Here is a 14,818-nt window from a genome sequence, read left to right as displayed (position 1 = left end):
GGCGGCATCTGTACACACACACACAGCACCTTGAAATTGTCAGTCCTTTCTCAGAGCACAATGACAATGTAGGATGTGAAGAGATGCGTACCCTGTGAAAAGTTCACAGACAGTCGAGTATAATGACATATTTTACTTTTTTTTTTACTATGGTTACTTTGCAGATTAATAGTTTACTTAAAAAAATGTGATTAGTGCTGTGATATAATACACCACCCAGAGCAAATATAGTAAATCAACTTCACTATGATCTGCTATATCATTCATTTACACTGTAATGCATAAGTAATAATAATTAACATGACATGTAATACGTGATATTACACTGAGCTAATTAAGGACTTCCGATGCAGAACTTTTACTTGTAACAGCCTTTTTGTTTTTGTGGTATTGCTACTTTTACTAAGTAAAGGGTAGGAGTACTTCCTATACTTACTATAACCCGTGTAATACTGACCCTTAAAACCTTTCTTGTTCCTATTTTACAATTTTATTACTAGGTGAGTTAACAAAACAAGCTCCATAAAATTGTACTGTGGGATATTAGGGTTTATAAGTTTAAGACCGTCATGTATGTTGAACAATTTACATTGCTTTTACATCTTCACATGAAGCCACAGTTGCAGTTCTGCCATCCTTCGCATCACACCCTCTCCCTTCATGTTAGGAGATCTTCCTGTGTAGAAATGACAGGCATCTCCCAGCAATATGACATATTTGGCTCTTTGTTCTCTCCCAGTAGAAGCCTTTTTCATCCCAGTGGGCAGACACCTCAGTCTTTCACTAGACTTCCACACATTCTTGCTACCAAAAAAGACACTCACCAAGTGATACTTTTGTTCAATTTCTCCCCTAATCGTGGTATCGGAGAATGTTTTGAGTCAGCAGTGGGATTTTTGACGGCCCCACACATCAATTGCTAGGAGCCAGCTCTCCTAAGTCACATGGTACAACATCCTTTGATAAATGCAACACTGTGTTGTGTCACTAAAAGCCAATTACACCATGCTTTTTATGATTGATCTGCTCTGACAGTAGTGGATGGCATTTAAATCAACAGCCCCCAGAGCCATCTCTAGGCATACATGCTTGTGGTTATGGAGGATGGGGAGGGTGGCGGAGGGTTATGGGTGCTTTAATCTCATTTGCTTGGTTGCTGAGTTGAGTTTCTAGATCACATGTTTTCAAAAAGAGAGCGGGAGAATGGCGGAGATATCCAGCAAGCCTCTGCTCACTCAGCTCGAGTAGACTGCTCTCTCTTACAACTTTGATTGTCCCCCGTGTCGACAGCTTGATCCACAGCTTCTGAAGTACAAGGCGCACACTGGCACTTATAAAAGCATGTAGGGAGGTGTCATATTGAACGCAGGATTGCTTTTTAATCCCAAGCACATTGACTGTTCTTGTCAATAGAACCCCAATACAACTGCCAGCTTGAGCTTTTTTTTCCTGCAGGATTCTTGCTGGGCTTAATTTTCAAAGTGAATGCACAGATGCCAAGGAAGGATTTTTCTCTCTGTGCCCCCCGTCCCCCCATCTACCCCCATACACACTGCTCTGCCTCACTCTGTGTTTGTCCTGGAAGTCTATGCCAAGAGCAACATGCGTGAAGCAGAAAAGATCAGTGGGACGCTCCTTCACCGCCTGTTTCCAAGACTGAATGACCTGATGGGAAATATTTCCCTCACCTGCTCCTCTTTTAATTAATAAGCTTTATATTAAAAAGTTCTCTTCTCCTTTACTTTATTTTCATCATATGTCTATTTAAGAGCATTGGCAAAAGTAAAAACTGCCTCAGTAACTAAAACATATGTGGCCTTCTTCAGAAACTGAATCCACTGTCAAAGAACAAGTCTTTTTTTTTCTGCTCGTCTCTGTCTTTGAATAATTATAATCCACATCATTAGACAAGTTTCCCACTGTATCTAAATTAGAAGGTCTTCTTTCAGACCGGACATCATAGGTGTTCCCTCGGTTTCAAGTCTCAGGAGACGGAAATCTTTGAGGATACTGACTATTAACCCATGCTCTAATCATCTAGTCAGGAGCGGGTATGAAACCCGCCAGAAGAATGAATTAATACGACCCGCCAAGGAATACATGAAGAAAGCAGTGAGTGTCCATTTGCAAGGCTTAGGTACAACTGTCATAGTTTCTCTCATCACGGCGCAGCCCCTTCATCTTCCCTTGATGGTGTCATGGAAGTGAGAGGCGTGAAAGCACAGTGACACTCCATGAGCCCGTTCCACTCGCAACCGCTAATTCATCATGACAAATGTGCTCAGATGATCAGGCCCAGCAGCACTAATGGGGAGAGGAGAGAGCGCACTTCATTTGCACAAGACCCACTCCAATTAATCCATCCAGCTTTACTCTGGGCTAATTGGAGCGGGGCCCTCCCTGCCTGTGTGCTGGTAATATACCCGACACAGTTTAACGGCTACTGTTCTCAAAGATCATACTTTTTTTTTTTTGCATGCGTGTGTTTTTTTTATTTTGATTGTGCCGAATGGGAGTTTGAGGATATAAAATCTGTCTCTGTGATCCTAAAACACAAGACCTACTCACAAACATGTGTTCATAATGAGCAATTAACAGGTCACATTTCCATGTCATCATATTTTACACTTTCCTTTTCTTGCTAATGAAAGCAGTATCATCATTAGCTTTAAATTACTCTCACATCATATGTTTTGGCTTGTTTTGACTACAGGTTGTGTGTGTGTATTTGTATTTGTGTGTGTGTGAAGTTATGAAGTTAGTAGTGGTCTTGCTGTTAATGGATTTTGATCTCTCCCGTGTTTGATTGATGCTTTTAAACACACTTGGTAGTGCAGAGTCCTCCAAGAAAGGCAGGCGCTGATCCAGTGTTTAAGTTTTTGGCTCGTTGTCAGACTATGTCTTTAAGAACTGACGTGAGTCTTGAAATGATATAGCAGAAGCCGACTACATATTTGCATTTTAGAAGTTTATCTGTGTGCGGTAGAAAATCTAGAACAATTGTTGGCCTGTCACTTCAGCTTTATCTTAAAAAACTTACAAAGGTTTTCCTCCTTGCCATACACGGCTGCTTGGGTAATGCTGCCTCCTGTGTCTGCAGACATATTTTTCTAAAGGTGTGTGTGGCACATCTGTGCAGCTATTGTTTATTCATGGAGTAAACCCTTTGAAATGTGTTAAGATACTTCCCACTCATTATAAAAATCCTGCCACCCATGGATTAGGACTTTGATGTCACCAATCCTGCTTCAAAGGCTTCTTTCACTGCTATTAATCACAGTTTAGCCTCTGAAGATATAGCCAGAGAAAACATTTGGACATCTTGTGCAGAAACTTTGAAATGTTCAGACTGTCTTGCATATGCTATGTTCATATCCTTTCTGCTGTGTGTGGGGCTGTTGGACTGCTGTGCATGCAGCTGCACTCCTGAGTCCATGGGATTCAGCTCAGATTTAGGCTCCCTCTGAACTGTCTCTCATACTGGGTTGCAGTGTGAACACTACTTTAAACAAAGTACTGTACCTTTGATTTCCTTATATATTGTATGCTAAAAAGGTGTTTAATGTGTCTATATGTTTGATAGTTACCTCTAAATAATAATTTCTTCCCTTTATTTGCCACAGAAGTTAAAACTTTGTTTCAGCTTCCAATAAGACCTGACAACACTACTTGATGAGTGTTTTCATGTTTTGGTATTAAACAGGAAATCTGGCGATGTCCCGAGCCCGAATCACAGCTGCCTCCAGATCTCTGCCACCGCAGCGTGGTTCAGGGCACACCAAGGTGAGGCTCCTGTTGCACAAATCATCCCATCTGAGAACATAATGTTTTTTTATTTGTTGCTCAGAGGCATAGCACCATAAGAAACCCAGTAAAACGTCTGCTGCGAAGCATAGCCACATTAATTGACTACCCTGTTATTTTTGCTGTCTTGCTTGTGGTAATGCAGCATGGCCATCTGGCATTTGGTATCTACGACATAAAAGTAGTTTTCAGACTTACGACTACTGTTTTGTTAATGTGCACTTAAGTATTTGGAAAAATGTGTAGGTCCTCTGAAATCAGCTCAAATAACTACATCAACATACTTAAATAAGAGACCAGAATAGTTTTTTTGAGTCTGCATTCCACAATAATTCCTGATGTAGCAACACTCAAGGGACATACTGAGAAGTACACTGACAGTGTTTGCATCCAATGTTGTTATTTTCTTCATTTTTATGGTGTCACACACACACACACACACACACACACACACACACACACACACACACACACAAACAAACAAACAAACAAACAAACACACAGACGTGTGTGTTAGTACAAGAAAGCTAGCCAAAAGTTTCTTGATACCAGAACTTTCTCTCTCTTGGACTAACACTTCAACTGTTTCATTTCACTTTCTAATTCACGTTATTTAGGGGATTCATTTGGTCAAATCATAATGTCTATATGAAACTGAAATATCTTTGTCCATTGTGGAACTATTTTTGGTTGGTCTTTGTTAAACAGAAAAATAATTACTCATTATGAATTACAATGGGAAACCCCTTAACGGTGAATTTCAGCTTCTTGTCTTTCCACTTCTCTCTTCCTTTATTTGCATGTTATTTGTCTACGTGCCATACTCAAAGTCTCCCAAATACCTATTGAAGGTAAGACAACTGTTTCAAAACTAAATTAGTCTAAATCTAATTCACTGAAATCAACTGATCATCATTGTACTCCAAACTGAAACTTCAGTAATTTTGTGTGCAGATTCACTCCTCTGACATCAATCACAGTCTGGCTTTAAAAAATGTAAATCCTTTTCTTTTAAGTATTGTTTCACGCAGCCACAATTCTGCAGCAACAATGTAAACAAATTGTCTGTTTTGTATGTTTTTAAATTATAGAAACACTTAATGTGGAAGACAAATACAGGCCAACTTAACTGTGGAGAAACTTTGTTGAACTTCCCATAAGCCCCTACTCAGTTATTCTTTAAATGAGAAAGGGCTTCTTAATAACTACTCAGTGTGATTTATGTAAAATATATGCCGTCATGTTCTCAATCAGAGTTGGGCAAAAGTTTACAGAAACTGACACTTACAAGAAGTTACCAGTACGACAAGATAAAAGACGTGTGACAGTTGTTTGAATAGTGGATAACCATTTCTATGTGATCTGCTTTCAAAATAAAGTGTAAAAGCATCCGATTCCTCTCATCATGTAAGTCAGAGAACATTTGACTTACCTTTCTTTCTCTGCACTAGGATGGAATAAAGAATTAAAATATGCACTTTGCTACGTAGACTTACTATAAAATATCCATTGCATCATTAATTTTGATGAAACCATGAACTGCAAAGGCCATTAGAAAGCTTATATTGTGTCCTCGTTAATCCGTCGTTGTCGGGATGACTGTCTGCTTGGTGACGGCTGGTCTCATTACTCAGAATGCTCTGCAATTTTCCCATGCCCCACAGCAGTGCAGAATTATTCTCTAGATTGTTAGCTTTAAGTGTTAATGGGGCTATGTTCTACAGACAGCACAGTTAGCTGTGTATTCCCAACTGGCCCATTTAGAGGAAGAAGACCTGCTGTAATAATACCTTTATCTCTACAGAGCCCACAAAGGATGTCAGGTTGCAAACAAACTGAATCTCATTTATATCTGCTGCTTTGATGCTCTTGGCCTGAGTCTGGCCTGTTTGTCAATGCAGCATGTTCGTTGTGACTGTTTGTGTTCAGGTGGACACCATGGAGATGATGCGTCACCCTGAAGAAACCACCAACATGAGGAGACAGACCGTAGCCTCCTATTTCCGTGTGGGTGTTTTATTCTTTTATGCTTCTCAACTGTCTGACAACAACCTGTTTAAACGTGTTATGAACCCTTCTGTTAAATTTTAAAATTATAATTTTGTTGAGTGATTTAAACATTTCCCCATTTTTTTAGATAAAACAATTAACTCTTGAAATAAAGCAGAAAAGGCCACCAAACAAAATTAGTTGTGTCAATGTTAGACTACTAGCCAAAATCCATTCATAGTGTTGGTTGTATGATTCTATTTATTTCAGAGTGATTCATTTTAAATTAGAATTTGCTAATTTATATTAATGTATGTACCATTCTGGGAGATCTACTACATGACATTTTCACACATTCATGCTTACCTCTAAAGATGACTTGTTAATACCCGACCTAAAGAGAGACTGTTGGTTGTAGTAGTATACAAATGTGATTACCTTCAACCTACTGTATATGCTTAATATACGGTAACACCTGATGACAAAAATGCACATTAAAGCAGATCCACAGTCTGTTACAAAGCAGCTTAAATCCAAAATGACACAACCAATGAAAATCATTTTTACTACTTCAAATCATCATTTATTTGCTTTTAATGAAATGCACCATTTCTGCAGATGTTTTATAGAAAAAGACATACAGGGAATGGAAGGCTTTTAATGTGAAACACGCTGAAGATGTGATAAGATAAGATTTACAGCAAATAGCAGTAACAGTGTATCAGAACAAAGCAAACAGGAGCTTAGGGTGAGAACATAAAACAGGGAGTCTCCGTACCATAATGTGATCCAATATATCTTTAGAAATAAACACTTGCACTAATAATTAATATTTTGATTCTAACAATAGATTAAATGACTACAGTATCTGAACAACAAAGATGTTGTAATGAAGTTGTTGTAATGAACAAAAAAAATCTGTTTGCACCAAATGGCAGACAGACACAGTTGCAACTAGCTGGTGAACATCATGGAGCATTCAGCAGCTAAAGAGCAAGAAGTTTCCTCAGGAGTTGGTGGAGACCAAAACAGATTTAAAAGGAGAGTGAACATTGGGCTTACTTTTGTTAAGTGGCCAGAATTTATTCTACAAATGATTGCTCACGTTAATCTTTGTCTGCAGGATCTGTAAAAAAGCAACATTAGCCATAATAACTTGAAATGGTGATAATATGTTGATAAGATGATATATGTGCTCTGCTGCCTCCAAGGAAAAACAACTTAATTTATGCAGCTTTAAATAATCAATTTTTTACCACAATTTGTTATTTTGCTGTAAATAACAATTACAATTAAAAAAACTCTGCTAATTCAGTTATTTATGTTTGTTATATGAGAATGAAAAAAAGACAGATCCTGTTGTGACTTATTAATACTGTTAATTAGTATTCGGCTGTCTGTAAAAAGTTCAAGTGCAAATCTTTATAGCTGGACTCACACCACCGGAGTGGGACGATGTGAATTCATGTGATAACGTCTCTTTTTTCTTCCTTGAATCTGCCCACTGTTTACCTTTTTTGCCATTGTAAATCTGCAGTACTCCCTGATGGACTTGCTGTCTAAGATGGTGGTTGGTCAGCCACACTTTGTGCGCTGCATCAAACCCAACGATGACAGGCAGGGACTGCGCTTCTGCAAGGAGAGGGTGATGTTGCAGCTGCGCTACACCGGAATCCTGGAAACAGTGAACATCCGTCGGCAAGGCTACTCCCACCGCATCCTGTTTGAAGAGTTCGTCAACAGGTAAGAGAGTTGTCAAGACAGGCAGCGCCTACACTCTGCAGTATACACACATGTGGAGCACCGACTCAACCCCAGAGTGCAGAACAAGTGAGCTGTGCTCTGCATCACACACAAACACGCGTTCTTTAATTAGACAGGGTTACAAGTTGAGCAGGGCAAGAGGCTGACTAATTGGCAGTCATTAGTGATAGTGCAAGACAAAATCCTACAACTCTTTTAACTGGGTGGAAATTTCAGTCTTAAAATATGGATAAAATTCAAACAGGGAGGACCTGTGATTATATGGTGTGATGCATTAATGGATTTCCTTTTACTATTCATAAAGAGTTTGTTCTTTAATTCAGTGACCTGGAAAAGCTCAAATGTAGTCTCATGTGTGTCCCATTGGTATTACATTAGAACAGAATTAAAACAAGATTTCATCATTAGCGGGACTTTACATAAGAGTGTTGTTTTTGTTTTTTAAAATGTGGGACAGGATGTGTTAACGTTAATGAGTGTCACGTATACCTGTTCAGGATGCAAGATCCAATACTTCATTGCCATTTCAACAAAGTTAATAAGAATTTGGTTTGGTGAGCTCAAAAACAACAATAACCCCATTCACATACAGTGACCACCTCAGGACATAGAAATAAGTGAAGTACTAATAATAAATAATTAAAACAAGCATTCCCATCTGGCGGATGTCAGTACCACACCAGCTATGATCCATACCATTGTATACAGTTCAATACATACATACCTACATTGTCTTAAAGACGGGAATAATAGCAGCACATTAATAATTAAGAGTTAAGGGTTCAAACATCCTCTGGATAAATGCAAGCTGTCCTGGTTCAGATACCTTTCAGCGTTTTTGAAAAGGGAGCAAGTTAAAAAGATGATTAGCAGGTTGAGAGGAGTCACGATGAATATTGTGACCCTTCTTTCATATTACAGCAAGGGATGACGGCTCTTTGCATATGACTTTTTTATGCTGTGTGTACCATTTTGTCCAGACGTTTCCTGTATTGTGCTGAGGCGTTTCCACACCATACATCAAATGTCCAACCCCAAATTTAAAAAGTGTATGCCTACACATCCAAAGTCCTGCAAAGGAAAAAAAACACACATAAGACTAGTCTGTGGGAAAATGCAGAGAAACTTATGTTTGATCAATTTTCCTTTGAAATATTTTCTCGCCCCCTCTAATATGGAGACTTTAAGATGATATAAAATTTAATTAACTTGGGCTTGTGGCCTGTAGGGAAAAAACTTTGAGAGGGATGGTTAGTCTCACTGCTTTAGGAAGGCTTTAAAAATCTAATTTTGGTGTCCTAAAATTTTGAATGTCCTAGTTTTGGTCCCAATATTTAAAATGTATTTATATAAAATATTGATTGATTATTAAAAAACATCAGAAACTTGAACAATAATTTACAGTTTTCCCTATAACACCTGAAGTGTTTGTGAATGAGCGGGTGTATTACCACTTCAGACTACATTTTAACCTTGCCATTGAATCCATATGATCCTACCTGAGCCAGGCAGAAGTCATACAGACGGAGCTGAACGGCTAAACTGCACTTTTAGTGAAAACTGATTTAAATTTGTGCTCTTATATCAAAGGCTTGTCTGATGTTGCCAACTAGTGCTTTGTATTTACCATCAAAGAAATAACAGGTATCAACAGGAATTAGAATGAAAGGCTGTAGTCTGAGGTGGGGAGGGGAGTTCAAAGAAGTTTTTTGTCATGTTATTCTTCTTTTTGACCAATGCCAGAACACAAGAGATGAACCAGTCGGTTTAGAGCCTTTATGTCCCTGAGCAAACAGTTAGAGACACTTTGTCCTATGCTGGTATTTTGTAAACTACAACAAGAAGATCAGTGGACGGATCCAGACAATGTGAGTGATAAACATGCAGTGGAGCTGATGAACACCGATAGGCCCGGGCTGATGGGCATCTTCTGTGGCCACTGAAATAAGAGACGATGATCCATTCAAAAGAGCTCAAACAAAGGGCCTCTGTTGAAAACTCATGTCTCAGTCAGGCTCATTTTTCTGCTCTGATTGGGCAGGCAATTTTCCAGCTGTGATGATGCTTCTATTAGTTTTGCGGGGGAAAATGCAAAGATTTCTAGTCTCTCCTTGACCAATGTTGGATTAAATAACTTTCAAACGTGGTCAGTTACTAAAGTTGAGCTCCATGTTTATAGTCAGTTATGTAATCGACTGTGTGACCCAAACACTTGTAGTTTACTTTTGGATTATTCACCCTCACTGTTACAGTAATTGTAAATCTTACAGTTTATACTAAATGAAACTAAAGTAGTAGATTAAAATTAAAAGGAATACTCATATCGCTTTTCGGCCTGTACACTACAAATTATACTACAGCCAGCAACTTGTGATTTTCTAAATATAATTTAATATTACTTTTTAAACATAGAATATAACATGTTTTAGTGATCTGTACATGTGCTGGTAGGCAGATATTGTTTACCTGTGAGAATTCTCAAACTAGCTGTTTCCCCCAGTTTGCATTCTTTATGCTAAGCTAAGATAGCAAGCTGCTGGCTGTGGCCTACTATTTAATGGGCCGTTATGAAAGTGTTATCAATCGTCACATCTCACTTGAATCGCAAATAGGTGTATTTTTCAAAATGACAAATTTCAAATTCTAAAATATTATTTTACTGGCAACAAGCAGTAATCCATTAATAATCAGTAATTAATAATCCACTGTGTGTTTGCGTCAAGAAAATTGGAACTCTTGAAAATTTGTAATAGTTTGGTAATCCCTAAATGGTGATTAGATAACCTTTTTTCCAAACATGATAAAAAAAATGTTTAATTCAGTTTTAGGATCTGATCACAAAAATCTTGCTACAACTCGATTCTGCTCTTGAAGTGCCATAACTACATTAGATCAAATTTGTCATTGTTTTCCCCTCTTCCTTTTCTCATAGATATTACTACCTTGCGTTTCGGGCTCACCAGATGCCTGAGACCAGCAAAGAGAACGTTGTCGCCATCCTGGAGCGGGCCAAACTGGAAGCCTGGGTGCTGGGGAAGACAAAGGTAATGTGATTCTTACACCAATAAATGAACCAATAAAGACATTTTTTGTTTGTATCATACATTTAACCAAAAATCACCAATAACCATGTATATAAACAGCAGTACAGAGACCTAGACTTGGACGCTGGGATGTTCTAACCTGGGCGAAACATCCAATCAGGTTTTTCTTAGGTACTACCATGTGGAGCAGTTGAACCTGCTGCTGAGGGAGGTGATGGCTCGGGTGGTGGTGATGCAAGCTTACACTAAAGGCTGGCTGGGTGCCCGACGTTACCGGAAACTGAAGCAGAAGAGAAACCGTGGGGCTGTCATCATCCAGTCAGGTACACTTGTATTAATTACCGTAAATAGTGGAACATAATTATTAAAACTTTCTTTAAAAAAAAATAATACAAAAATGCAAATGAACTTGACAATTTCTGATGTATTCTTTTATCACATAATGATGAAACAGGTGCAAATTTGATGTGAATCTGACTGCTGGTTTCTTAATGACCTCTAGTCTATTATGTGCCTGTGAGTCTTCATAAAAGAGATGAGTTTGATAACCACAGCTTGACCTACATGGGTTAAGAGCAATGCTTCAGAGCAGACAATAAGACCTCAGATAGTTCAAAGGGATCTATCCATCTGCCACCTGGTTTAGCAGTGTTTTGAAGTGGGATCTTGTGTAATATGTGAAGTCTATTTTGTTTCACAGAGGCTGGTCAGCAGTCTCTTGCGCACACACACACACACACACACACACACACACACACACACACACACACACATACACACTGTCTCTTTCTTTTTTTCCTAGCCTGGAGGGGCTATGTTGCTCGGCAGAACCTCATGCAGATAAAAAAGGAGCGGGAAGAGGCCGCTATCTCCATTCAGTCAGGTAAAGAATTTTTTACATTTTTCTTCTGAACTTCTTCATATTTCCAAGAGCAAACCTCTGGAATTTCTCATGTGTCCGGTGGAAATACATGCCACTTTTTCATCAATTTTCAAAAAGAAAATGGAAAAAGGCCTGAAAACCTTACGTCTTTGTGAAACACCTTTTTGATCTCAACGAGTGGCCTACGAAACAGTGATAATTAATTAATAATGCATAAAGAAAAGCTTTTGAAAGTTTGGGCAGCATTTGGTCCCCATGTTTCAGAAGAACAGTGCATACTGAGATCCTTTTTTTCCTTTCATCTCTTTCCCAGTAAAGGCAAGAGAGGGGCTTATCCCTTCTGTTTCCTCACGACTTCCTCTCTCAAATTCCTGGCCTATTACACAGCTCTCACATACCAGAAACAAGATGCCTTTTTATACTGTCAACCTTTTCATCTGAAATGTAAATTAATTCTTACTCAGTGTGCCTTGACGAAGATCAAAGTGGGCACATTAACCTTCCCATCCCCTCCCCCTCCTCCTCCTTGGAGCCTCTGACTGGAGGACAAGGGAGGGTGCCAAAAGGGGCAGGAGAGAGGAGGGCAGAGGGAGGAGATTTGGCATTGTTTCCCCCGGCTCTCCTAAGGGCTGCCCTCATCTGGCACATGGAGCATCTCAGCCGCCTGCACACCTTGTGTAAATGTCCTCCATTAAAAACCCTTGTAAATAACGCTGCAGAATGGGTAAACATGGTTTTGGTGTGAGAAAAGCCTCTCTGTTGCCGCTGTCTTTCTCTTTAGAGAAGTATGTTTGTGTGTGGCCGCTGGGGTTCGGCCGGGGGTGGGGGGGTGGGGGGTGGTCCTGAACCTGACACAAGTGGGGCCTCAGCCCCACGGCGCAGCACTCCAGCACATTCACATTGTGTGTTCTCTGCAGCTTATAGCCTTTGAGGTGGGCTGCATTTGCATTCTGAAAATAAACAGATGCCTTTCAAATGTATGAGCCTGGTGGCTTCTCAGATCTCAACGGGGCCTGGGGGACATGCTCACCATCGATCAGATTAGACCATGCAAAATAGAACCATGGCTCAACAATGTACTTGAGCTTTATTTTCCTGTGCATATAATTTTACAAGAAAAACACAAAGCCTGTTGAAGGAGTAAGTCATCAGGCTCCTTTTACTATCCATCTAAACCCAGTGTGTCTTCAGAATTACACAATGTTTTCCCACTGCTACCCTACACTCCTTTAATGGATGATTAACACATTTCACAGGTTGTTTTATTCATTGCTGTGAATTGTGTTAATTGCCACAATTGTATTTGATAACTTCCTCAGTTGACTGTGTGTATGTAGTTTAGATAAAAGGCAGAGGGTTTTCTGACCATGTGAGTGCATGTCTGACATTCATATCCTGCATAGCTTACAGGGGCCATCGGGTGCGTCGGGACCATGTACCCCATGGGCACATATGTCACCCTGAGGCTGGAGGAAAGACCACCAAGGAGGAGCATACGGGGTGAGCCTTGGCATCTTTTGTCCTTCAGGATCGATTCTCCTTGAAATAATTTTTTCCTCAGGTTTTGATTTGATTTGATTTTTGCGGTCTTTACTTTTCTTCTTACAGCAACGACAATGGGCTTCACATATGACCTAAAATGAGACTATTAGAGACGGCTTATTGAGCAAGAGGTCTCACATACCTGTCAATCATATTCACCCCTGCTGGACGGGCTCCTCTAGCACTGTAATGCACTGTTGTTTCAAGCAGAATAGAAAGCTCCTCCCTAAGCACCGCCTTTTGTTCAGTTTTATAAACGTAATAAATATCTTTCCACCAAGATAGCACCATTGCTGACCACAAATGGAGCTGGGTGCTGCACTGGTCTCCAGATGTAAGAGCTGAAGACTTTCGTGTTTATTCAGCATAAGGGCAGGGCAGTCATTAAGAAAGTATGTGCCAAGGATGAGAGCAGCCACTGACTGAACAGCAGCAGTGGTGTTAATGTTGGCTTTTAGCTACGTGTTTAGCTTTTCTCCAAACCACAACTCATACATTTAAATATTAAAAATACCCTAACTTTCGGTTTAAGATGATAGACTAAACATGTATCTATAACGTGTATCTATAAGGAAAAGTATGAGATTTTTCTTTATGCACAGGAGCCTCAAAAAAGAACGCAAAGAAATTATGATAATGACAAATGTGTGTGTGTAGAGTTGTGTTGCCTATCAGCACTCGTAGTAAGCCAAGTCATGCTTATACTAAATATCGTTCAAATATTGGGTAACTTTTGGTCAAGTTGTGCATCTTTCTCCAGACTCAAACTCCAAAATATTAGATTTACACATCTGAAAATGTTATGCTTGTTGTATACTCAATCTGAGCGGAGCCTCATCTGGGATTTTTCTCTCAATGTTTACAATCATATTCCTTGGTGAGAAACACTTCAAACCTCCACTTAACAATTCTGTTTAATCAGTATTGGAATCTCTCCATATAGATTTATTTTGACATGATCTGGCCCATTTTCCTCCTGTAAGATCTATGTTCTCACCTACATGCTATTCTTTTCCCTTTTGATATCCCTCCTCTCTGCCATGCATGAATTCTGTGTTTGCATCCAAATAACAGAGCCTCCGGTTGCATCACCAAGTCCAAACTGGAAAAGATTTTGTTTTTCTGGACTCAAAGCATGACTCGCATGCATCATTGTGTTTGCAGATGTCTCATTTGGTGTTTTTTCTTTTTCTTTTTTTAAGTAATTCAGTGATCATACACAGAAACACGTCTTTGTCTTGCTCTCTGCAAATTGCATAATCATAAACCAGAGCTGTTTTTCCATTACAGATGGAGACATATGCAATTTGTGTAAATTTCAGTTGAAAATGCATCTTACTTTCACAGGTCTAACAGCCTAGAAAGCAAGGAGGCACATACGGATCACATTCATAGAGGAAATGTAAGTAACGGAATATCTGTGAGCATTTTCTTATGCCTGACTTTAGCTATGTATGTAAAATGCTGCTATTCTACAAAGCAGCTTTAACCCAGATTATTCTTTGGGAATTTTCTGAGTCCTTGAGACAAAAGACTTCTCTTGCTCCAACCTTCATCTCAGCGGAGAAGACAGGGTGGTACGGGAACGAGAGAATCAAAAGGCTGGAAATTCACGGCTGAGAATAAATGCTCGCTCTTCCCTGAGGTGATTTGTCTTTGCGCTCCTCTTTCTACAGATGTTAGACCCCTTTTTTAGTAAAGACCTGAGGTTCTTTGGTAGCACTTTGATATCCTGCTCGGATTCAATATGTGAAATAGAAGAGCCACTCCGTGACTTGGAGCACATCACAGT

The 14,818-nt window shown here is 39.4% G+C and overlaps 1 protein-coding gene across 9 annotated transcripts in view; it reads left to right on the top strand.

The window, feature by feature from the left end:
- Positions 1-14,818, top strand: part of myo3b (myosin IIIB) — a 61,587-nt gene that overhangs the window by 29,569 nt on the left and 17,200 nt on the right. For 7 of the 9 annotated variants that reach the window (XM_034885018.1, XM_034885010.1, XM_034885009.1 and 4 more), the window contains 9 exons: positions 3,704-3,783; positions 4,635-4,655; positions 5,734-5,811; positions 7,331-7,536; positions 10,490-10,601; positions 10,762-10,924; positions 11,404-11,484; positions 12,888-12,984; positions 14,374-14,428. In XM_034885018.1, the coding sequence (XP_034740909.1) occupies positions 3,704-3,783; positions 4,635-4,655; positions 5,734-5,811; positions 7,331-7,536; positions 10,490-10,601; positions 10,762-10,924; positions 11,404-11,484; positions 12,888-12,984; positions 14,374-14,428 (893 nt within the window). The remainder of the gene's footprint in view (positions 1-3,703; positions 3,784-4,634; positions 4,656-5,733; positions 5,812-7,330; positions 7,537-10,489; positions 10,602-10,761; positions 10,925-11,403; positions 11,485-12,887; positions 12,985-14,373; positions 14,429-14,818) is intronic. The other 2 variants (XM_034885013.1, XM_034885012.1) reach the window with 1 other exon arrangement.

The sequence above is a fragment of the Etheostoma cragini genome, chromosome 11 (genome assembly GCF_013103735.1).
Source record: "Etheostoma cragini isolate CJK2018 chromosome 11, CSU_Ecrag_1.0, whole genome shotgun sequence".
NCBI classification, from domain to species: domain Eukaryota; kingdom Metazoa; phylum Chordata; class Actinopteri; order Perciformes; family Percidae; genus Etheostoma; species Etheostoma cragini.
Note: the sequence above shows the minus strand (reverse complement) of the source record. Positions and strands in the feature narration are given on the sequence as shown.